The sequence below is a fragment of the Paramormyrops kingsleyae genome, chromosome 8 (assembly GCF_048594095.1).
Source record: "Paramormyrops kingsleyae isolate MSU_618 chromosome 8, PKINGS_0.4, whole genome shotgun sequence".
Lineage (NCBI taxonomy): Eukaryota > Metazoa > Chordata > Actinopteri > Osteoglossiformes > Mormyridae > Paramormyrops > Paramormyrops kingsleyae.
Genome location: NC_132804.1, coordinates 6471350 through 6497440, shown reverse-complemented (window position 1 = coordinate 6497440; position 26091 = coordinate 6471350). Strand labels below are relative to the sequence as shown.

General features: G+C 39.7%; 1 protein-coding gene across 3 annotated transcripts; it reads left to right on the top strand.

Moving 5' to 3' along the window:
* Positions 1-377: 377 nt before the first annotated feature.
* LOC111855033 (immunoglobulin-like and fibronectin type III domain-containing protein 1) lies at positions 378-24374 on the top strand. Of its 3 annotated transcripts, none has more exons than XM_023833624.2 (24): positions 378-515; positions 3073-3136; positions 5626-5748; positions 6811-6950; positions 7882-7981; positions 9167-9187; positions 9674-9716; positions 9970-10159; positions 11060-11173; positions 11423-11600; positions 11726-11998; positions 12857-13411; positions 14304-14428; positions 14536-14677; positions 15969-16262; positions 17141-17440; positions 18111-18290; positions 18746-18874; positions 19009-19317; positions 19428-19513; positions 19715-19907; positions 20123-20419; positions 21840-22166; positions 23313-24374. In XM_023833624.2, the coding sequence occupies exons 2-24, from the start codon at positions 3100-3102 to the stop codon at positions 23357-23359; spliced, it is 4203 nt and encodes a 1400-aa protein (XP_023689392.2). In that variant the 5' UTR covers positions 378-515; positions 3073-3099; the 3' UTR covers positions 23360-24374. The 3 variants fall into 3 exon arrangements, with proteins under 3 accessions (XP_023689392.2, XP_072571163.1, XP_072571164.1); XM_072715062.1 differs by having other exon boundaries at positions 379-515; positions 22855-24374; XM_072715063.1 differs by lacking the exon at positions 378-515 and adding an exon at positions 3378-3445 and having other exon boundaries at positions 3117-3136.
* Positions 24375-26091: the final 1717 nt, after the last annotated feature.

Here is a 26091-nt window from a genome sequence, read left to right as displayed (position 1 = left end):
CAGAAATGTTCTTAAGCTTCATTGACAAAAAAGTGATTTGACCATTAGTCTTGTAGTTTGCACAACGAAGGCAAAAAATTCCCATACACCTAAACGGAGGTATAAATTCGATTTCTTATTAAGACAAACAAATGAGTCTGTTTTTATTTTTAGAAATTTTTGAATGCTGAAGCATCCTATTTGTGATACGGGTGGAGCTTGTTTTTAAAAACTGCTATACAATAAATGTGTGATTTCTGCAGGCTAATGAATAAGACACACTTAGGATGGGTATTCATAGACATGACGGTCCTGTTGGAGGGGCTGCGAGTTTCTGAACTGGCCGTTTTTCTACGTTAAATGCTTGTCAGGCCTAAGAGCGAAACGCCATTAAAAATCGACATGCGTAAGCACCAGGTGGCAGAAGCACACATTTTATAGCCTGGCAGATCCGAGAGGCGACACTCCGATCCCAGCGTGAGCAACAGCACTGCTAAAGAGGAGCTGAACTGTTAACTCCGAAGAAGTCAAAGATCGTGAGTATACAGGGGAAACGTGGTCGCTATTTGGGTAACAACTGCTGTACCATTCAGCTACGACTTGTTTTTCTCATCTGTTTAACTGATTTAGTATATTGGTCATCTGTTCATAAACTAATTGCTCACCCCTGTAATTGATGCTAATAAGTACTAAGAATATTAGGTTTTGTATAAATACAAAATGCCAGTTCAGATGAGTGACAGGTGCACCTTTATAAGGACAAAGGACTGAAGATTCTTTTTTGCTTTTCTCTGATCACATTTAAAATGTGACAATTTTGGATGATTTACGTTTATTATAACCTTTAAAACCATCAAGATTTTCTATAATTATTATACAATATCAGCAAGAAACAGCTTATGCTTGACCATTGCAGAATTTTTATCTTATTCGTACTGGTTGCAACCTTTTCCACTCTATGCTATTAAAACTTATTTGTACAATCATAAAGACATCTTAAAGCATACATATACCAATATATACACACACACAAACACACACAAACACACCAGGTTTCTTAATACATGTTGTTTATGCGTCCAGTTGCATATAACTTAATGAACAGAAACCACCTTATTAGAGTAACTGTCTTCCCCTATCAAACACGTAATCTGCAGTTGGTGGGATGGTTTGGGGAGTAGCTACTCCGTGCCGCACTGATAAGTGCACTTACACAGTAAAAGCCAGCTGCCAATGTCCTATTTGAACAGTGATTCCCCACCTTATTCTTGGCAATCTACTCTGTATAGCAGTTTTATCTCCAGTCTAAGTAACTGACTTTAACAGGGCTGTTGGTTCGGTTCTGACAAGGATGTGACATAAAACAACACAAATTTTTTATCTGATGAAACTTAATTTGTACTGAAAACCATAAAAAATCGGGGAACATCTTTAAAGTTACTGTAAAGCTTAAAACATCAAACTCATGACGATTACTTTTAGCTCCTGTTGCTCAACAAGTACAGCATTGTGCTGATACCACAAAGAGATAGAGGTCAAATCCCTGGAAATGCAAAATAAATTGTAACTCTTCCCGCCACTGTAAGCCATTTAGTAAAAAGCATCAGATAAACTAATGCAAATGTACAAATATTTATAAATAATTAACAGTCCTTAATACCTCCACAGCATCAAGGTACCTGGATGTGTCATTAATCAGAAGTGTCATACAAAACTGCGTTAGAGATCAACCTTATTAAGGAAACCACGTTTACTACCCTTTAAATACATTTAATAGTAACATACTTCCCTTAATTTCCCAGAAGATGAGTAGCTTGTACTTTATAAAGGATGTGATATCAAATTGATCACACTTCCATGACCCTTAAAAATTTTCTCCGTCATACTGTGTAAGATTGTGTAACATCGGGGCAGTAATTAGTGCACTACGTAACCTCAAAGCTATCATGGGGCATTTAGCGAATCATGTTACCATTTATGAGTGTCATCACTTTTGTTGCCCTACCAAACTATCCATCTGCAATTTATGCTTCATACAAGAGTAGCTGAATATGTGAGTATCTGTTAAAACCAGACTTTTTCATGGTTAAATCTTTAGGCGCAGAAACAGGGCAATTTTAAAATTTTTAAAAATGTCACATTCAATAATTAATGAATTAATATGAATTTTTGAAAAAACTTTGTAACTTTTGAGATGTTGTGGTGCTTCAGCCCAACAGTAATACATGCTTGTTGTTTATTCCTGTTGATTCTCATCTTGCGCTTCCTGGGGGAAATAGAATTTGGTCTCTCAAAAAATCTTTCCAAATCAGCATGAATTACAGAGAAAGATGTGATTTTTGCCAAACAGATATATTAACTAATTAATGAATAACCTGAGTTGCAACCGGAATGACCTAATGGTGTGTAAACAATGTACTGAGTCATATTTGCATTCATATCATGTTCTGTATTTTTATGTTTCACAGTATAACATTGTGATTTGTTAAGTAATTTCAACGGTTTCTAGATGTACAACAATATCTGGGGGGGTCCCCCTCAGCTGACTTTGTCGATCAACTGGGGCAGGTGGAGGGTCGAATTCACTCAACGGATTTCAGTAAAAAGATATTCCAAAATGGTGCTCTGTTAACAAAATTTTGTTAAACTCATAAGTCAGTTAACATAGATTTAGAAATTGATTAATTCAATCTTCTAATTCAAAATTCCAATTCACCTAACCAAATTTCTTTGTGCTGTCTTGTTTTAATGTTTATTTTTGGTTTAATACTCAATTGGGCAGCTAGTATTTCATATTTCTGTAAAACTGTGCGCTTATAACCTGAATCATTTTTGATTATGTATACTGCAGATGGAAACTGCTTAGTTACACAGGAAAACTGCAATAAAAATTAAAACATCGAATGCAGTCGAAACGGAACACACTTTTGATAATCAATTTATGTCAAAGTATACACCTGCCAAATTTTAAAACAATATTCAGTTGTTTTATTAAATATCCTTGTTCATGCTAATGTTCAGTCTTTGCATCAACCCAAAACTGGCAACAGATTTCAGTATCTGTGTCTGAGCTTCATTTTTTTTGTATTTCAGCTGTACAGCACTTAAGGGGTAACCAAGATGTGGAGGACAGGAAAAACAGCTGCCACTGGACAAAGTAATCACGAAACACTGCTTACTATCTACACCAAGCACTAGCCAGTTATCAAAAGAGCACTGATCCTCTTAATCACTGCATTACTCCATATCTTTCTAAGACTCATATATGCACAGCGTTTTGTAAACATATTTACGTGTTGCATAGCAATCCCTGCCGATCTACTAAAATTTGATGGTTTTTAATCTACTGCGTATAGTTTGCAGATGATAAAAAAATCTTCGTGAAATTAAATGCTTAGGCTCTCCTAGGGATTAGCACCTCCATCTATTGCTTATCTTATTCCTGGTGGACCTCCTGCCAAGAAAGGTAGGGATTTTACTCATGCATGTGTGAAACCTTCCTAGAACTATTTGTTAAACTAACACAAAACCCGGTTTATTAGACCAAATGAATCCTGTTATTCTGACAAGATTTCAGATTCCCAAATTTTTTAACGCTATGATATGAAAAGCAGTCTCCAAATAGCAAAAATCCATCACTTTTCCTAATGATGATTTCTGCAGTCATAAAGACATCGTTTTCGAAGACATCCATAATGTACACCAACCCAAAGAGCAAATAACACATCGCAAAGGTATTTTAACTTTATGAATTAAGTAAAAATAAAAGTATTGTTACTCTATGAGTATTGTAGCGTCTAACTACTAAATAAGAGAGTTGTTTCCTTTAGTCACTATACTAATGGCTGTTGTTGGCCGCAGCCACACCTTACAAACCTGTAATACTCTTAAACCTACCCGAAGACAGCGTAAGAGCGAAAGCCCACCAAACTCCCACTTAAATAACCTCGCTCTGTGGAGCCAACCTATTCAAAAACTGCACATGTAACTGCAGAATATCTGATAAATAGTTCAGTATCTTAATTTCTACAGTTACTTACTGTGCCATACCTAAAACTAGGGATGGTTTGCTGGATACTGTTTCGAAGCTCAGGAGCCTCACCTGAAATCACAGTGATATTTGGACACAAAGCTTTGTTTCTCATCAGTATATCACACACGTCTCAAAAATGAGATGCGTTTACTCTGCCTCACAGGGATCATGTTAATTGGAGTGTAGTACAGCCTATAGGTTAACACTGTTAGAATGACAATATAATCTGTTCCGTCTATGCTCCTCTTTGCATGAGTACAAACACTCGAGTGCATTCTATGCACCCACACGCACACAGACAACTCACTTTTACAGTGTGGATTTGATTGTTATATAATTATTACATTTTATTCCATACAGACTGGTATGCGTGCATGAGATCTTGCCTTTAAATACATAAGAGGCTGCAGGTTGTAATTGCTTGGGGGCAGAGTGTGGCTCAGTGGTCTAAGCCTGTGTTATCTGAAGGTCCCTGGTTCAACCTGGGCCTGGGCACATCTGAGGGACCTTCAGCAAGGGCCTTAACCCCCAGGTCTCACCTACAAGGAGAAAATAGAATCCCCCCCATGGGGATCAAAAAAGTACCGATAATGGTTAATTAAAGATGAGCTCGAAGGGGATGCAGAGTCACCAGCCGACTCTGCAGTGAGTGTCACTGTCCAGCAACATCTTGATGACTGATGCAATTCATAAAACTGCCCAATATGCCAAAACTGGACAACCCCCGGGTACAGGCTCATACAGAACCCCCCCCCCCCCCCCACCTAAAACACAGTTTTGCCCCCTAGTGAGACACTCAAAATTACAAGCCCAAATGCATGTAGGTATGTATGCATGTATGTACAGTGGGGTGCAAAAGTCTGAAACAACATTGAAAATCTCGGATTATTTTTTTTTTCATTTAATCCTGGAAATAAATAGGCATGCCGGCATTCCACAGTGGGCCACCCGGAATAAATACCTCGTGTTCTGATGAATCTGAAGTTTGCAAGCTATGGCAGTAACAGAAGGGTTTACAGTATGTAAGGAGATGAGCAGGAGAGAGATTAATACCACAGTGTATCAAAACAAGCGTGAAGCACAGTACTGGGAATATTCAAGACTGGGGGTACTATGCCTGCCCTGGGGTAGGACACCTGTCCCAAATCACCTACCCCCTGAGAGGAAATGTATCAGTGCATTCTTCATGCAGATCACTCTGGTTTGGATCTTTGTGGTGAAGGATTCATACCGTAGCAGGATAACGACCCAAACCAAACCTCAAAGCTTTGCAGGCAGTAAGGGGAGCCATGAGTATTCAGAAGCAGTCACCTGACCTAACGTCTATGAATATTAGTTTGTGTGAATAGTCAGATTGCAGACACATTAAATGAATCTCCGAGTCTGTTACAAATTATTTAAAACCTGGAATTTTTCCTTCATTCACCCAGAAATTCCTACTTGGCTGATAAAACAAATTGGATACTAATGAAGAGGAATTATTGTATTTATAATGAAAAGCATGAACAACTATTGAGAAGCAGGTCATTTTAGGGCTTCCAAAGATCTCCCATAAGAGATGTCTTAATATAAAATCACATATCATGTGTGTAACTATCATACCTCTGGCACAGTGATGATAAGAAAAAGATCCACAATCCCTGGAGTAATGATTAATCAGTATGTGGAGAAGTTACCCGAAGGAAAGACCACTCCGGACTTCATTCGCAAACCCACAGCAATAACTGTTAACGAAGGTAAGTTTCACAAGCATTTTATCATCTGTTATTTCTAGCTACAGGGCTGTCAGTTCTCCCGCATTGAGCGTGAGACTCCAACAATTGGGTGCAACATCACGCTCTCACGCTCAGCTTGTAATTTCTCCTGCAAATTTCACATTTCCATCCAACTACTACATTAACTAGAGGTGAGCTGAATATCTGGTTGAAACGAGTATCTGGTAGAAAAATACCGTGGTACTGAAAATATAGGGGTATATTATAATATTGGCCAAGCCTACTCTTCACCCATAGAGAAAAAAATTATGATCCATATATGGATGATACGTACATGTATGATTATGGCCCCTTTCATATATGATTCATCCAGGTATGATATATGATCTTGCATGATACTGGTGGTCACACAGTAATACATACAGATAACATGTAATCAGGGGCGATTCTACGATTTGAGCTAAAGCCCCCTAAAATACTCCTAACGACGCTCCTGTATGAAATGAAACATAAGTTGGACAATACTCTCTCATGTATACATCATTTACATTAAATCTACATCTATAATGTCAATTTAGTGTAATCCTGCAAATATACCGTAAAGCTTTTATGGAAGTTACAAAAGCTGCAAAGTTTATACCGATATTTACAAAATACATTCATATATACAAAAATAGTGTTCACAGCTTGTTTTCCAAAGTTTTTAACAATGCGTATGACTGTTGTGGTAAAACTGTAACCATTATGGTATAATCTTAAGGTTTTATGAACAATTATTGTAGGAAGCGTAAATGGTCTCTGCAGGGTGCCACGTGAGCTAGCTATAAGAATAATTAACTAAATCATAATAATTTAACTTGTAAATTATCAATCCATGCACCTTCCTTGGGAGGGGGGGTTGGAACTTGACAATAATAATTTATTATAAAACTATAGAATCAGTATAATTAACAATAACTTTTGAGTTACTAGTTCCAGTGTGACTGTCTTATCATATTCATATTTATTGCCAAAGGCATAAACGGGGAGTCAGCATCCTCATTCTGTGCTTGGGGTTGATGCTGCATGTGTCTGATGTCGCAGGAAAAGTGGCTGTATTCAGAGCAGCTGTGATTGGGGATCCAGCCCCAACGGTCACATGGGGGAGGAGCAAAGACAACGTCACAGATCCAGAAAAATACCAAAAGAAGTATGATGACACAAATGAGGAATATGTGCTGGAGGTGAGATCTGGGGCCCGTGCTTCAGCAAACCGGTGGGCTATTTAGTGAGGGCCCTTGCTTCAGCAAACCGGTGGGCTATTTAGTGAGGGCCCTTGCTTCAGTAAACCGGTGGGCTATTTAGTGAGGGCCCTTGCTTCAGTAAACCGGTGGGCTATTTAGTGAGGGCCCTTGCTTCAGCAAACTGGTGGGCTATTTAGTGAGGGCCCTTGCTTCAGCAAACTGAAGGGCTATTTAGTGAGCTTTAATAAACTTTTGGAAACCATTTTAAAAAGGAGCCTAGTGACTTTTTGCATGGACTCAAAGTGCTTTTCCCAAGTTTGAGCCATTTTAGTTATTTATCCTCTTACATACCGCATCTTTTATCTCATTTTTCTTAATACTTGTATTCTTTATTTCATATTTGCTATTTGTACGCTCTGTGTTTCTTTGAGTCTTGCACTATGAGAGCTCTATCTTGCCATAATACTTTCCTTTGGGTGAATAAAGTTCTCTCATCTTAAGATATAAAAGTTGATTTGAGCTGCACACACATGAGACAGTCCCCACCTACCAACCCCTCCCTCTGGTCCCCTTAGGTAATTCTGCGGCCCACCCAACATTTCAAAGCCTGAGCTGGTCATGGGTCTAACACACTAATTCAGGGTTTCCCACCACAATCCTGGTGTCCATGTTTTTTGCTTCCTCACAGCTCAGATAGTCCACCTTTTTGCCAGGAGCTGGGAGGGAGCAAAAATGTGGACTATCTGCGGGTCCCCGAGGACTTGGTTGGAAAATGGTGCACTAATTGATTTAGCCTTTATATATATATAAAAAAAGAAAAGAAATACAGTAAATTTGATTTTTTTCCTCAGCACTTCCTCAGTGGTGAGGAAGCATCTGTACACAAGTGCATTAAAAATACCTGAAATGTTCTTTTTTTCTTTATCCTTAGATCCCCAATGTGTCTGTAGACCAAGCAGATGTCTACAAATGTTTTGCTACTAATGAGTTCGGAAAGGCCATCTGTAGTGCTACCATGAAGGTCATTGCAGGTACAGTTGCAGTCAAAGTTTGTCTAATTTGTTTGGGCAAAAGCAGAAGAACATAAAGTATCAATCAGGATGCCAGGTGTTGATTGTATTGACATCCACTGTGAAATATTTTTGAGCCTCCATATTGCTGAAATTTAAAGCAACCCACTGATTGTGAATGTACTGTCAGAACTATCTGAAGAAGATGGAAGATGAAAGAAGGTGGAACGTGATGACATGGCCTGCAGAACCACCCAACCTTAACCCCTTTGACTTTAATTGGGATGAAATGGATAGAAAGGTCATGACTACGGAGCCAACTAGTACAGGAAATGAATATTGGACACTGTATGACATTGTTGACTTTCAGCAAAATACCTTTGAGTAAACATTAGTCTCTCTTGAGTTTGTTCAGCTGTCGTCACTGTAAAAGGTGTCTGATTTATTGTGTATAAGGTTTAGCTTCTTTTTTAATGACATAGTTAGTGTCAGTCACATTATTTGCCATTCTGTACCTTTCTTTTTTGTATACAGGACTGAACTCATACAGCACTCAGTCAACATTCAGACAGAGGTTATAGACCTTTTTTACAGACTGTCTATGAGAACTGTTTGGGCTCATATACCTTTTTAAGCATGTAATCCCACCTGCATCTTTTCAGACCATATAAGGGATCGGTTTGCTAATTTGCGTTCTCAGGACCTCCCTTCTGTGATGGTTAATGCACCACAGGGAGTGATCTATGCACCACAGGGAGTGATCTAGTCTCATTCCTATGGTAGGGTATAGCTCACGGGGTAATACTGATTTTCCCATCAATAGAACATAAAATTAACCGTTTTATTTGAATCGGAGATAAGGAATTTGGGAAATTCATCACATCAAAGGTGAAAAAGCTGACTTTATTTACAGTTGGGTTGACTTAGCCTAACCATTGAGGCACTCTGTGCCTGTGATGATCGGAGGGTGGCTGGTTTCAATCCTTTGGTCTGCAGGGTTCTTTCATCACTGGGTCCTTGACCCCAAGTTCTCCAAGCACTGCCTGACCCTCCTTTCTCAAATCTACATCACTTTGGATTAAAGGACCTGCGAAATAATCCAAACGCGTGTGGATGATAAGAACGTGTGCAGCAGTGTTACATCTTGGAAATGCTATGAAGTGTGAATGAAAAGGCTGAACTGACATGTCTCCCCTTCTCTTTCAGTTGGAGGCAAGAACCTCACAGGTTTGTGTCATTCAGAACGTTGATATATATGGTTATTTATCAGAAATATAAATGAAAGCAGATATAGGAGGCTGGACATCCTGCCTGAAATGTCTCCTCTGAGGTGATATTACTGTTATAGAGTCTAATGGCTACTAAGACTACATTTGAGAAGGAAACAAATCTACAGAGCAAAACAAATGTCAGCTGTTCCAGATCAATTGGCTTGAGTCAGTGAAGTCCAGGGTTTTGGAAGTTTTAAAAAAATTTGAATGTTCTAGAAGAGATGCTGCACTCAGCCTGCTACCATTGCCTTATGCACAACCTCATCAGCCTCCGGATTAACCCACTGCTACAGTCATTGACGCTGTCCTTGATCTCCTCGTGCTGATATTCTTTTACTGCAAGTCCCTGCACACATCCACGCGATGCAAAGTATGACTGATTGGGAACAAATGTGTGGCTTTAGACATTTTCCCTGCGTTGCTTTTCTATATCACCATTTAGGTCAAGGAAAAGAGATGGATTTCAGAAAAATGCTCAAAAGAACGTAAGGCAATACCGTCTTATGTCCACATACAGTATATTCACTTGATCCTTAAAGCCATTTTAAATTGTGTATTTTTTATGATGTTATCAGAAATGAAAAGTGAGCACTTTCAAGAAAAAGTTTGAGCACTTTTAATTTGAATTAAAATTGAATTTTTATAATGGGAAGCCTGCATAGATAGGCAAGGCTTGGGTTGAGTTATCCAAAATGTCATTTAAATTTTCCAAAATGTCATTTAATTTTCCGTGCACAGGAACGTGGAAAAGAAAAAGCCTCCTGCCAAGAAGGAAGGTGAGATCGATCCGCAGTTCTGGGAAGTCCTGCTGTCGGCGGACAGGAAGGACTACGAGCGCATCTGTGCCGAGTACGGCTACACAGACTTCCGATTCATCCTGAAGAAAATCGCTCAGATGAAAAAAGAGAGGGAAGAGGAACAAGCGAAGGTGTGTCCATCTGAGTTGTAAAATCAACGTGGGGCCGCCAGGATTACGCTTATTATACGCAGGTTAAGGGGACAGATGGGAGAGGCATGTTTGAGGGGATTATTCCATGCTGCGAGTCACAAGCTGGTTTAACAGTCTGTCGGTTACTGAACTGGTTTCCAGTTAGCATGTCCGGTGGCATTTGTAAATAAAGGAGCAGCGTTTTGGCTTAATGGTTAGCACACTGCTTCAGTGAATGCTGCTTCTGGCTCTGTATGCAAGTCTACGTGTGGTACCTAGCCCTGAGGCCAACTTTCTGTGACCTAGGGCCGGGCGATATATCGATAAAATATCATGTCATAATTATGAACATTCATATCATCATCAATTTGAATGAAGTATTGTGATATTTTCATCGAATTCCATAACTCTATGACACTGTTGTTGGCATTATTTACCATTATACCTGTCACAGTCCCCATAACTGTTAGTGAAACAATGTATTCATCATTATCAGAAAAACTCAAAATCTGTCATACTAGGCCTGTACTGTTCTACATATGAATGTTAGAATATCGTAAAAATCTCTGAAAATATCATTTTTAGGGCATATCGTACCGTTGACATTATCTAGTGAGACGCCCTGTGACAAAAGAGGAAATTTTTGTATAATTTATTTAATAAAATGTAATTTCAGTTCGCAGTCCATTCAATTTGTCAACATCATGATGATTACTGATATTAATTCATACGAATAAAAATTAATATGATAAAATATGTTGGTGTATTGCCTAGCCCTACTGCAGCCCTTTATGGATAAGCAGCCATGGATTGATTAGCACAATTACAGATGCAAATGTATTTTAATGGCTCCAGTTTTGGTTTAGTCTCATTTCTTTCTTCTGTCCTCTCTATCTTTAGTATGTGGAGAGCATCAGCAATCCGAAACCTATTGAAGTTAAGGGAGATGGTACAGCCAAGTTTGAGTTTGACATGGAACTTAAGGACCCCAACAGTAATCTTTTTCTTTTCAAGGTCAGGTGTTTCTTAAATGTAGTTTGTTTGCATTGTGTATGGTAGTGACCACCAGGATGGGTTAACCCTTATTACATATTAATTCAAATCACAGATCACCATACTTCATTGTGATAACACAGTGATTTTACTTTACATTATAGCGGTCTTAATTTTGATTTTGTGCAGAGTGGCCAAAGCTTCCAGAAAATAAATTTAGCTGTGTAGCGTTTGGCAAAACACTGTCATTTTCATTTTCGTATCTTACAGGATGGAGAAATGCTCGACTATGGCAGAGAGGATGATGACAGTGACAGTTATATGAAGTATAATTTGAAACAATCAGGCAAAAACTATATGTTCAGCATAAAGGACATCGTGCCAGAGGATGCAGGCTTGTATCAAGTGGATGTTGAAGACACTAATGTCTTTTCAACAGAATTGAAGCGTAAGACTTAACAGTTGCCCTTTCATTTTATTGCACCAGATCAATGTTCTTTAATTTAATTGGAAATTTGCTTAGTCATTGTAACTTATGGAAATACCTAATGAGTCTCCTTGACAATCTTCTAGTTCCTTCAGGGGAGTTTCTTGCCAACATTAAGGAGGTCAAAGCAGAGGAAGGACAGGACGCCATCTTTGAATGTGTCTTATCCAACCCTTTGCCTTCAATTACTTGGATGGGCGGTGACACACGCTTGGACTCTGGGGGAAAATATCATATCTCTGTGTCTGAAGATCAGCTGATCCACAGATTAGTGGTGAAAGGCTGTAAGCCAGGAGATAAGGGCGTCTACAAAGCCATTGCTGGCAGTCAATCAAGTAGCGCCTCACTCATAGTCCAAGGTGAGACCAATCGTTAATGTCAGATGAGGCTGTTGACAGTTTGGACCATCTAAACACCATGCCAACTCAGGCTTCGAATTGGTACAAGCTTAATATGACATCTATTAAAATGTCAGTCTTCCCTTATTCATGCTGCAGCATCATTAAATACAACTATTAATGTAATAATAAACAATAATATTGAGATGTCCAACCACCCCCACCAACAACTACAGATGCACACACTGTCAATAGTCAGTTTAGGTTGATAGTTCTACATGAAGAGAAAGATGAGTGAGAAAGTCCCCCGTAATAAACTTTGCTGAGCTTGGTGGGGGGGTGGGGAGTGGGGGGGGGTGGTTGGCAGTACAAAAAACAGCATAGGCTAGGAGGTTCAAATGAAAAGTCAAATCATAAGTCGGTCTGTTATATTGCCATTTGTGTAGCCTAAGCCTACTTCCCCGACTAAGGCGTCAATCGCCGGCTCATCCTTCAGATCTTGACATCTGGTTGCTTGCCTGATATCATCAATTACTGGTAATATCATCATATTGCCTGGGCTTACTGTCACCTGACTGGCTTGGGGTGACCCAGCTTATCTTATTATGTGCTTCGATCCCCCTTCTGGTCAGCACAACAAAGACTTTCCCATGTCCCAAGTCTGTTAACACTGCTAGAAAACCAAACCCTCCTCCCTGCAAGCTCTGCATGCTACAATATGTGATGTACCCATTAGGAAATATGGCAATTAGCAAGAGTAATTTCCTCAATATCCCAATGTGTCGTACAAGGTGATTATGCTATATATATATATATATATATATATATATATATATATATATATATATATAATCTCACAATTTTCATATTGTACCAAAGGAGGGAGTACAACTCAAGGTGGAGGTGGAAGCTCTGGTCTGGACAAAACAACCCAGGATCAGCAAACTAAACTACAGAAGGAAAGAGGCAAGATGGGGGATGAAAAAGGAGCAAGAGAGAAGAATGCATCAGCATCTGGGGGAGCTGGTGGTGGGATTGCCGGAGATGGGATGGGAGACAGCAGTGCTGGACTCGGCTCTGGGTCAGCATCTGCAATGGGTGATGGTTCGGGAAAAGATGGCAAGGGACTGGGAGATATGGGAAGTAGGGGTAATGGGTCTGGAGGTGACGATAGAGGACTTTCTGGCAGAGGGACTGATGGTGCAGATACTGGTTTGGCAGGTCTTACTGGGTCAGGGGTTGGTGGGAGACGACATGATGAGGACGGTCTTAGTGGAACAAGGCTTGATGATGATGGCCTTGGTGGAGCAGGAGCTGGAGGTGCAGGTCTTGGAGGAGATGCCTCTGCTGTTGATGGGTCTGGGGAAGATGGAGCGGATGGTAAGGGCAAGCAGCGCAACAGAGCGGGACTGGCACTTCCTGAAACTCACAAAGGTGAGCAAAAATGCACACTAATTTGCAGATACCTTTCACAAATCATGTTCGCTCACAAAAATCAAAGAAAAATAGAATTTGCGTGTTTGTTAGGAAGATGTGGGGGAGATGGCCAGGCATGGCAGAGGGAAAACAGAAAGGAGGAGATGCAGTGAAGGGCAGAAAGAAAGGAAACAGGCATTCAGTGGGACTAGAATGATGTGAGGACCTACAATCTGGTGGAAACATAAAACAGAATAAATAGAGCACAAAAAGCACAAAATCATAATTTCAAAACTGAGGACAAGATTTCTCCATACAGGAAACTCATTTCTAGAGATGGAGTTAAGGCATACAGAAAACATGGATCTCGAGAGGATTCCAGGAGATGGGAAAGGAAAGGAGAGTCTTATACTCTGAAACTGTGCAAAGCTCTGGTGTAGATTAAGGCCTGAGGGACGACCCCACCATCTCTCGGGTGACAAAACAACAAGAAGCATATAACCCAATAACTTATGGATTACTAATGTTAGCACTTTTAGAATTACTCTTGCCTTTAGCCACCTCTGACTTTGCCAGAAATATAAAATGTGATATCATGAGACTTTGGTAACAGTGGTCTGTTTATCAGTAATTGCAGTGAGGATTGTCTATAATCTTCTAGAGTACTGATGCATATTTATAATGCTATTGCTACGCAGCTTTAAGGTTCTGTCAGTGTGGTACCTCAAATAACTTTGGTACCTCATATAACTTTAAGCAAATAGAAATTAGCTTCAGTGTCTTACTTTGATCTTTACATCCTACAGTGAACTACTGTACAATTTCAGGATTTTTCATTAGCCTAACAAGGTTTCTATTTGTCTTGCAAAAAGCATCACCCCGAAGTAGCTGTTATTTCACCGTCTTACAGACCCTGGAGTTTACTTCAGCAGTGGGCTGTCTGATGTCCATGCCATCATCGGCGAGGCTGCAGAGATGTTCTGCAAGCTGAGCAGTGGTAGCTCTGATGGAGTCTGGTATAAAGATGGAAAAAAAGTGAGTCACGCCAGAATCTACATCTTAATGCATCTTGCCTGAAACTTTGCGTCTCATTTTGATAAGTGGTGAATCACAACATTGCCCTCGTCTCTATGCACTCTCAGCTGAAATCCACAGATAGAGTAAAGCTCACCAAAGACGGGGCCACCCACAAGCTGTGCATCAAGAACTGCCAGGAAGCCGACTCAGGAAAATACCGCTTTGAAGCAGATGGACGTAAAACAGAAGCCATGCTTAATGTGCAAGGTTGGAATACCAGCCACAATATACTCTGCACCTCAAAATTACTGCTTAACACAGAGTGTGCATGAACAAAGCTTTGGGGATTGTAGTTCCCACCCCTGGCTCTCTCTGGTTTCCTCAGAGACCAAAAATATGAAGTTATGACAGTTGGTGTTTACAAACTACCCATAGTACATGAGTCTTAGGGTTGAATGACATCTTAATCACGGTGCCTTTTAGAACAGGGGAAAAGCAAACTCCTATCTAATATTAATATCTGAAGCTGTCCTGCCATATGACTGATGTAAAGATGATAGCTATATTTACAGGTCAATAACTATAATTAATTCCAGAAATTGTCACAGATAAGCCTAGAAACTAGCTAATTTAACACCAGTCCTTATGAAGGGAAAGGAAGTATCCATCCAGGATTACGGACTAACACATCAGCATGATACACTGCAGAGGCGATTAACTGAATAAGTAGCAGATACGTGATGAGGAGGAACATTTTTAAGGGATTTTCAGTATGAGCTTAGAGAAGTTAGATCTTGCCTAAAGACCAACTGGTTTCCTATGGCAGGCAGCAAAGGTGCAAGATTCTTCTGGTACTAGTCAAAATGTTCAATACGAACAAGTTGAGGCAGATATGTTTCATGAGTAATAAGAGTTGAGAGTACAAGTTCTTGTATGTTGAGGGATACCTGAAATTCAGATACCCACAAACCATTTTCTAGATAAGCTACGGAGGTACAACCTGAAGGTCACTGACATTTAAGGTTCTGACTGAGGGATCTTTGTAATGATGAGGTAATTATGCACCGTTGCAGTCTGGTACAGTATATTCTGTGGCATCCATTTTAATTATATATAATTATATATAATGATGGATTATTTTGGTCGATGACCCTTTGCTGAAGTGATTGGAGGATGGATGCGTGGATGGTTTTTGTTAGCAGTGTATTCAAGAGTAAAAGGGAACAACTGGCAAAGCTCTCTTTGCACAACAGGTGGTAGGATGATAAAATTTGCTTGCTGTTATTCTATAGTTTTAACATTATTTTTAAGTCCACTTATCGCATTCCTACCATCACCTAATTTTTCAATATAAAAAGGTGGGTTGACCTTTATATCAGATTATTCTAAAATTTTGGAATTACACACTTATTAAAAATATTATTGTCGTCAGTATTGTTATTATTATTAGTAGTAGTAGTAGTATTATTATTAGTAGTAGTAGTAGTAGTAGTAGTAGTATTTGGATGCAAATTTCTCTACCAACTACTTACTTTCACTTATGTACTTTCTAACCCAGATCCACCCAGGTTCAGCTCTGATGACCTGAGTCAGTTCTCTGAGCCTGTAGTCGTGAGAGCCGGGGAAACCGCAACATTCAAGATGCCCTTTGTGGGTCGGGAGCCAATGAAGGTGCAGTGGTATAAAGAAGGAGAGGAGCTACTGGACGACAGAAATGTCACTGTGGAGAAGGCAGCCAATCAGAGCCGCCTGCTCCTTAGAAAGTGTCAACGTAAAGACTCTGGAGAAATCAAGGTCAAGATCAGGAACGAGTTTGGAACCACTGAAGCCATTTCCAAGCTCAAAGTTCTGGGTAATTTGGGATGGATATGACTAACCCTTAATTTATTTCAGTAATACTCAATAATCATAAATAATATCTTACTAGAAATGAAAAAATGAATAAGTTGCTACCAGTTCAACTGAAAGAGTTTTTCAAAATGTGAAATAAAATTTTAAAATGCTGTCAATTTAAATGATTTAGTTAATGAACAATTTACATTCTTTCTAGTTCACTGAAGAAAGTTGTTTCTACAAAAAATATCAGACAATTTCCTGCGGCTGATACTAGCCAATATTTCTAAATGCTGAGAATTTTGCCAGTCACCAAACACAAACACATGACTCGGTGGTGAGGAACAGGATTATTCACAATATTTCTCTTTTCAGAGTGGATTGGAATGAAATTAATGCAAATATCAATTCAAGGAGCTGAGTTTGCAAAAAAAAAAAACACACATGTATGAATGATGTGTCTGGACTGAAACGGGAATAAATTGAATAGGATGAAACCACAGATCTTGGAAGTGTGTTATAATGCAATTGCAGGTTACTGGGGCTGAAAAAACCAGACACCAATATGTTGACAATTTGTTACCAATGAGGGGCAGATGGCATAAATTACTATGAGTGAATGTAAGGTGGTTCTTCCTCCAAAGACAACTGAAGGCCACACCCACAAAATAGGCTACAATTTTTTTTTAAAGCATTAATATCATTTTTCTGTTGTGAATATACTTACAAGTACTGTAAATCATATTACAGATGATATATCAAACCATGATAAAAGTTTGAAACGTGTTCCTGTTTACTGACTATAGCAAGTAATTTTCTTGAGTACAACAATACATGTGTAGATATGAAACGATTTATCTTGTAAAGAATTTGAAAATGGATTATTTTATCTTCAAGACAAACCCACCCCACCTCAAGGCCCGGTAGATGTGATTGAAAGTACATCGAATTGTATTCATTTCAAGTGGAGGCCCCCAAAGGACGATGGCGGCAGTCCGCTGACAACTTACATCCTAGAGCGTCAGCAGGTGGGACGCAACACCTGGAAGAAGCTGGGGGAGATCCCTGGGGGAGATGCCACCTACCGGGACACAGATGTAGACCACGGAAGAAAATACTGTTACCGCATTTGGGCCAAGTCAGCAGAAGGTGTCAGTGAGATGATGGAGAGCGATGACATCATGGCTGGTGCAAAGGGTGAGTGCAATGTTTCCTTTTGCTGTCAGTCACTATGTTTCTCTTAGTATTTTATGTAACCAAACCTTTTAAGTAACCTTAGTGTAGGTTCTAATTTACTGATATGTTCTCCATTATATAAACAATTTCCACAATTTACTAGTAAAGAATAATCTGTGATCCAGACTACCATATACATATACAGAAGCACATACCACACTAATCATCAGAATAACTGCATTTGTAATAATTCAGCAATCTATCCATCCATCTTCTAACCATTGATTCTGGTCAGGATGGCTGAATATGGAAAAAAATTGATGGAATTTGTGATGTCTGTAAAAATAAATATTGCCACATCTGTACTAATCCAAACTGATAAACTGAATAAGCCTGATTTTCATAATTTATGATACACAAATTCTCAAGCTATTACGTCACATTCTCTTCATATGCTCACTGTGATTTGTGCAGTTTTACTGTATATATAAGAGATGATTTACCATCTAGAACTGAAACGCACTGGGAATAGACTGAACAGAAAAGTTTTTGATATTTATGAAAGATGTAAAACCAACATATTTTCACAGAACCCTACTTTTAATATTCTTAATATTTCCCTTTTGTCATCAGTTGTATTGAAATTTGCAAATAGCTGCCATGAACAGTTGTTTCTGCTATAATTCCTCAGCATTCCCAAATGCACCAGCTGCACCAAAGGTAGTCAGTGCCTTCAAGAACTGCATCACTCTGCAATGGGCGGCTCCTTCCAACACTGGAGGAGGCAGCATCTTAGGCTACCACCTGGAGAAGCGCAAGAAGGGGAGCAACCTGTGGACACCAGTCAATCCCGCGGATGAACCTATTCAAGGTCTGAGCTATTCAAGTAGCAAACCCATAAAATACATATATGGAGGGTTTAAATTAATGATCAGTGGTCATTGTTGACACACCACAGCACAGAAATGTGTCCTCTGCATTTAACCAATATGTGACATTGTGACATAGCAGGGGGCAGCTAATTCAGCGCCCGGGGAGCAGTGCTTGGGGACGGTACCTTGCTCAGAGTACCTCAGTGGTGCCTTACTGGTCAGGGATTCAAAAATGCAATCTTTCAATTACAAGTGCACTTCCCTAACCATTAAGCCACCAATGCTAATTAACTTTTTTTTTTTTTCTTATTTAGTGATCATTGGTCATTGTTAGTTGTACTGGTTTCACTTAAATGAGGTAACAGGGAATTTACACACCATAGAATTGTATTCGTTTATTGGAAACACTGACAATAATTCTCAGCTGATGTTCTTCTTGTTTTTTTACTCTTAGAGAAAAGGTACGCAGTGACAGAAGTTGTTGCCGGAACAGAGTACGAGTTCCGCGTCATGGCGGTAAACATCTCAGGGTTCGGTGAGCCCAGTGCCCCATCGGAATCTGTGATGGCCAGAGACCCAAAGAGTAAGTCTAGTTGAGGTCATGATTTATCAGCTTTGAAACTTAAATTTCATGTTATATATTTTGGCATTATATAGGTAATTAACAGGTACTATAATCTTCCAAATTGATAAATAATTCCTAAATCATAATTTCAGAGTTGCCTGGAAAGGTTATGGGGCTGAAGGTAACTAATTCCACATACAATAGCTTGTCCCTTGCTTGGAATAAACCAAAAGTGGACAGTGGGGTGCAAGATGAGGCCAAGGGCTACTTTGTGGAGATCAGGCCTGCCGACAGCACGGAGTGGGTTCGCTGTAACTCCAATCCCATCACCGCAACATTCTTCACTGTGATTGGCCTGAGGTCCATGGCCATGTACTGGGTGAGGGCGATTGCCACCAATGAGGGAGGGGAGGGCGAGCCCCAGCAACTGGATAACTATATCCTTGCCATGCCCCCACCTGGTAAGAAGAGACAGTAGCACGTCTGCTTTGCTGCCCAACTGTGTTGTGTTAGTTTTGGTCAATACAAAGAAAAGTGTTATTTTTTTCTAAGGAATGTTTCTACTTTCCAGTGAGACCAACATTTAAGAACACCAAGGGCACTAAGTTGACATTAGTTAGGGCAGGCAATTCTGCCCGGGTCAACATCAACTATGAGGTAAGAGGAAACCAATTCCTTCCGGAAGTAGCCTCTAAGACGTTAAGGCAGTTTTTACGGCATATTTAAAAATTGAGTTTTAAGAATTGCTGTAATTACCATGATTATGGATGTCCAACGTTTTTGATTCTTTTTAAAGTGCTTTGTATACAATCCTCTGATGCAATTTAGAAAGTCATTGTGATGTACACATCTCTTCAGGCCTCCCCGTTGCCAGAAGTAACTTGGTTGAAGGATGGCTTTCCCATTCCCAAACGGGTGACGGTGACCAACGCAGAGGGGGCTTCCCAGCTCCTCATCCCCTCCTCAGAGCGCTCCGACACTGGAGTGTACGCCATCATAGTCAAGAATCTGGTCGGCCAGGAAACCTTCAGCGTAGAGATCAGAGTTACAGGTAGCTCCAGATGTCTTGGGAGGTCATAAGCTCCTTGATTCCTTGATAAAAACCACATTAACATGGGTACTGCAAGGCAGAGATGGGCACATGGACAAAACACGGATGTCACTGATGGCAGAATTGTATAACTGAAGGTAGCATAGTTTGTTAGGGCAATGTACGTTGTGCAGATGTAGTTTCAGAAGGTCACTGTGACTCTTGGATGCCTCCAGATGATCCTAAACCGCCTGGACTGCTGCATCTGGAGGAGAAAGTTCCCGGCACAGTGACCGTGTCCTGGGCACCATCTCCAGATGAGAACCTCGATGACCGCCTACACTACACGGTGTCCAAACATGATTCCGTCAAGCGAAGATGGCACACTGTGGCTCAGCGGCTCTTCAACAACAAGTTCACCGTGGTAAACATCATGGCCGGACGCGAGTACCGATTCCGTGTCTACGCCAACAACGACATGGGGGTCTCTGAACCATCTGAGTCACCAACCTGGGCTACCAAGAAAAAGAAAGGTTTGTTAAACTCTCTATAAGCTCCATTCAAGAACAGTCAACATAAATGCAAAAAATACATTATGAAACAGTCATACAAATGTACACTGCATAGGAAAATTTGGACAGCTGCTACATACTATTAAAGAAAATATAAAGTGCATCATATAGTGATCAATATATTAATATCATACTTAATTTTCTTCAGAAAGCAGCTGGACGGTTGGGGGGGGGGGGGGGGGAATCCCACCTCTGCTCTGTATGCGGAGAGATCCACATATTACATTGTGGGGGCATTTGGTCCTCACAATGTCATACTGTAGTAACCTGTTATCTTGATGTTGTGGGGACCAGGTCCCCACAGGGGAAAACTCATTTTTATTAAAATCTGTGACTGCAATAAAAAAACTAAAAATGCCTGAAGTCTTGCATTTGGTTTGGTCACTTCTGGTTAAGGTTAGGTAGGGGTTAAGGTCGTCATTATTGGGATTAGGGTTGTGCCCATAGAAATGAATGGACAGTCCCCAGAAAGATATGACTACAGGTCTCTCCTTCTAATAGCTCCCATCCTGTCCAGGCTGTCCTCCAGCCTTGTGTCACATGTTGTCTGGCATATGCTCCTACCCATTAGGTAACTGGACATTATTACAAAGAGCTCAAGAACTTACAATCCACGTTTAGTACAGAATTTAATTCTTAACTACACAACTGCCTGCATTAAAAAAATACATAACCAAAATATGACCTCCCACAAGGCACCTTTGCATTCCATCATTTCTTTAAAATTGAGCAGCACATTTCATATGTAAAAAGAGACGTTTGAAAACAAAGAGCAGTTTCTTTTTCCTTTTATTTCAAATCACTATATATGAAATGAAATATAAAAAAGGAGACATAACCAAATAAAGGAAAGTATAAAGACACAGAGCAATAACTAATACTTACTTTTTTTTTTTTTTTACTTCAGTTCAATTAAATTTGTTTTTATATAGTGCCTCTCACAACAGAGTCACTCCAAGGTGCTTTACAAGGGTGTTTTGTGATACATTACAATATTATTAAGATAGAATAATGCAAAAACAGCGAAAATGAAAGACAAAGAAAGAAAGACAGATGGCAATGGAGAAGAGGAACCAAAAACTGCAAAGTAGGGAGAAAAAAAAACCTCAGGGGGTCCAAGGTCAACTGGCTGCCCAACCCCCCCCCCCCCCCCCCCCCCAGGCCATGCTGACATTACAGAAAAGGCAAGATTGGGCCTGCTTGCTAAAAGCAAGGTGTAAACTGTGGTCAAGGTCAAGGCCAACATCCATCAATGAGTCAGTTCTCCATGCCAGCCTGTGTAGGGAGGCATTTTGAAGTCTACATCCACAGTTATACACTTCACCATATCCACAATGTCACCCTTCCATATTTTCTCATTTTCCTGTTTTATTTTATTTAGATAAGTTTGTGTTGAACGTGCCCAAATCAAAGAGCTGTAACTTCCAGACGTCACCCAAATTCCTGGTGCCGCTGAAGATGCACTCGGCTCCTGAAGGCTACGAGTGCTACATGAGCTGCGCGGTAACGGGCAATCCGGCACCTCGGATTACCTGGTACCATGACAGCGTGAGCCTTAACACCGACGCCGACTACCACATCACCAACACCTGCGGCGTCTGCTCCCTGCTGATCCTCCGGGTCGGGCCTAAGAGCAGCGGGGAGTACAAGGTCATGGCGGAGAACCGGCTCGGTCGGGCCGAGAGCTCCACCACTCTCACCGTGAGAGGTATGTGTCTAAACTGAGAACCTCATACTCACATAGCCTTTGGGTATCATCAGATCAGAGGCAGCTGGTCCACATGGAGACTAAATTATGGATGAACTCATTACTAAAATTTTATTGTTATTTTCCCTCTTCATTGGAAAATGCCACTATTGCGGTATGGTAAAGGTAAAATGTATTACTTTATACTGCCTGAATGCTTTCAGCCACTAGCTGCCACTGAAATAGATAACAATAGAATGCAAAAGTCTGAAAATGATGTTTAAATGATCACGATCATGAAGTTGGTGTTAGCTCAGCCATTTAAAAATCCTACCTAAGCTCATCACAGTATTTGCAGTAACCACCAAACATATCCATGTATTTGTTAACTCCATACCATGTTTGGCTAATGAATACCTTATTGAGTTATATAAACAATTAGTTAAATAAGCTGGTGCTGAAATTTAATTAATACACGGGGTTCCCCTGAGGAGTGGTTTGGGAACTAAAGTGGTGTTCTAGCCATCCAACAAGTTTTTTTGGAGAACAGAAGAATTTCTTCTCATTTTTTATTTCAATTCTGCACATTACTGTATTATAACTATTATGAATAACACTTGGTATTATTGGCTTTAAATCCCCTATTAGACACAATAACAAATGTAGAATCTCTCTGTTTAGTCTTTCATCCTTTTCTTCTTTTTCTCAGAAACACTGTGATCAAGATGATTGAATTCATCATTTAGCTTCATATATGATATTTGATTTGTAAAAAATCTGAATGGTCTGAATGTTCTTTTTTGGCACAGTTGATCTTTTTATTGGTAGAACAGAGCATTTTTCTAAAAAGAAACTTTCAAATGTGCTTTGTAGTTAATCAGAATAATTGTTCAGCAAGGATACAAAGAAGAGAAAAAGAAAAATGTCAGTATTGGAGGAGCTGGAAGTTATTCATTGATCCTTTAAAATATGGGAATTAGGGAATAACACTGGGAATTTCGGAATTTCGGTGTGCATGCGAATGGCTGGGTAACATCAGCAAGTACCAGGGGACAGAAATTCTGGAATGACCCCTGAAAGAAGGGCTTTCAGAGTTACTTTGACAGTTTGTAGCAAATCATTTGTCAGAAGATATCACTCCCCCACTCTTTTTTCCATGCTTCTTAGGTGCTTTTATTTTGCCAGTAAGTATATTGTGTGTATTATACTTATAAGAGTGGTCTTTGCTATAAGCGATTTGTAATCTTTCAATAAATTACTAGTAGTTTTTACTAGTAGAAATCTAAATGTACTACAGTATGTACTGTTACTCAATAAAATAATTCTAAGCCATGGCAGACAGCTAAACATAATATGATGTCTTGGTTACTCTAAATGTGTTGTGACTTGATGGTTTTTGAATGTTGCTGTATTACAAATGATGCACCCAGTGTCTGTCCAGCTCCTTTTATTTTATTTTTTGCAAAGTGGCAAAAGTGAAAGTGAAACTTAACCGTGTGTTTCGGATATCAGAAACACAAGTAAAAAATTCAACCCCCCCTCCAAAAATGAAAACATGAACACTAACTGTCACGCCCAGCTCAATACGATCCTTGTGTGTGCCACGCCCACCTCGTTACCTCCTGTTTCTGCCTGATTGTTCTCACCTGTTGCTCGTTACCCTTAGCTTGTCTTGTGTATTTTGTCCTCGTCTGAGTCAGTCTTCCCCAGACTTGTCATTAATGTTTGCTATCGTGCTTCCCAGGTCCTGTCTGCTGAATAAACCCCCGTTTATTCGACTACCTAGTTTGGCTTACCTGCTTTCCTGCTCGGCTGCAAGCCGTAACGTGACACTAACAGTATTTGATAGAGTGACAATAGTAGGCTTGGGTGTATTTTGCTAGAGTAGGCTCTAACCAGCCTTCCAGGTAATTGGGTTGAGATGCTGTAGCTCATGCAAGGCCATTGGAAAAGGCTCATGAGCTACACTTTTCAAGGCAGATCCCAGAGATCCTGACTGGGGTCTAGCTCAGAAATTAGAGCCAATCTAGAATATTTTTCTTTTTATTTCTGGTAGCCCGGCAACATTTTAAAACATTCAATGTGTGTTAATGCTTTTGCAAAGCCTTGTGTGCAAACAACAATGGGTCAAAATAACATACAGAGATGACTGGCCTGTGAAGTAAAAAATTGCAATATTTTAACAAAGTTTAATGGGAAAACGAGTTCAACTTTACTGTTTCATTCTGTGAAATTAATAAAAAAAAAACGTAATACTTGAAAAATGCAAAGCCGTGCTTTTTTTCTTTTAAAATATATTCATAAAAATACTACAGTCCAATAATTATTTTGGAAAGCAATAGGCAATACAGCATTGAGCAGGATGGGATGGAGAATGAATTAATATTAATTCGCATCTCCTACCAACTTCTATTAGGCAGCCTGTGTGATACTGTATGCAGTGTTAATTTACTGTGCTTTGTATGTAGTCCCCTTTTTTTCACCAAACGTGATGAAAATGTGCATAGCCAAAAAGCTCTGGTTCTGCTGGCAGAAGGTTACACTGAGCAGCAGGTTGCTTCCAGGTTCAAAATTTGTAAGACAGCAGCACAAGAACAAGGTGAAGCAGGAGACACTCGAAACGACCAGAAACCAGCCAGGTAAAGGGCAGAAGCGACATTCTAATGCCAGACATGACCATTAACTTATCCGACAGTTTCTCAGGAATTGTAGGATGACATCACGTGACCTTCAAAATGAATGGGAAACATTAAGTGCATGTGTGAAGTGCACTGCTAGGAGAGTTCATATCAGGTTCCTAGAAGCAGGACTGAAGTCACGTAAAACGTGGAAGAAGCCCTTCATTAATGAAAAACAGAGAAGAACCAGAGAGGCAGATGACAGGTTCATCTGTACCTACCATTATTCAGATGAGGGAACATTTCAGACCTGGCAGGTCCCAAGTCACTTCGATGAGCCAAGCTTCTAATCAAGTCCGAACTGGAGGATTACAGCAGTCTCTGTGATATCAGACTCAGCAACGCTTTGGAAACTGGAGGTCAAGGAAAAGGTAAGAACAACGTACATGGCAACTTAATGGTTAGTTGTCAATCAACGAAATTAGGGGTCTAACCATACACAAAATTCACGGTTCTATGCAAACCTTGGTTTTGGATTCACGCTTCGATGCAAGTAAGGTACAGTAGGGAAAACTTCATCATGGAAAACCTGGAAAAGTTTTGGAATTTTGAAATAATTTTTCCAGGCCCTGGATAAGTTTTGGAATTCTTGTATAGAGAGGAAAAGTTTTGGAAAGTAGCCTTGTTCATTTTTGTTTCCCGCTTCGTTCCGCAACATGCTAATGGAAATGTACGAGCGGAAGTCAATAGTTAACTACCTTGGTAAACATCTGTTTCCGCGCAGATTTCGCGTCTTTCAGATCGCTTTTTTGCTCGCTATTCCAGTTTTTATTGTTTTATTTATTTTTTTGCACATATTTAAATTTTATTGATCACAGTTTCCTGTTTTTGACTCCGTTTGCCTCTACCAATCATAAGGAACGTACAATTATTTTAATATTGGGATTATTTTTGTTAATTTTCTTAATAATTAACGCTATTTGCACATTGGCGAAAGTTGTCCACCGTCTGTTTATTTCATAAGCAGATTGGCTATTATCGTACCGAAAATTGTATTATTACTATCTGAAACTGCATGATCATCAAATCAAAGCAAACGTTTGGGTTTTGGAAAATTCTTATGGTACTGGAAAAGTTTTGGAAAAGTCATGGAAATTTATTCTGCCAGAATTGGGGGGATCCTGTTATCATGAAATGTTCTTTTATTAAAATTGCCAACAAACACAATTATGAACAGTTGTAAACTAAAGGCAATGGGTCTGTTGATATGTCTGAGTAACATGAGTGAGGCTTATTTTCATACTGTAAAAAAATAAATGCAAAATAAA

Coding starts and splice junctions, on each gene's coding strand:
- LOC111855033 (XM_023833624.2), top strand. CDS start 3,100: ATGTGGAGGACAGGAAAAACAGCTGCCACTGGACAAA. Junction 6,951..7,881: donor ATGAGGAATATGTGCTGGAG/GTGAGATCTGGG, acceptor CTTTATCCTTAG/ATCCCCAATGTGTCTGTAGA. Junction 20,420..21,839: donor GGCTACCAAGAAAAAGAAAG/GTTTGTTAAACT, acceptor TATTTTATTTAG/ATAAGTTTGTGTTGAACGTG.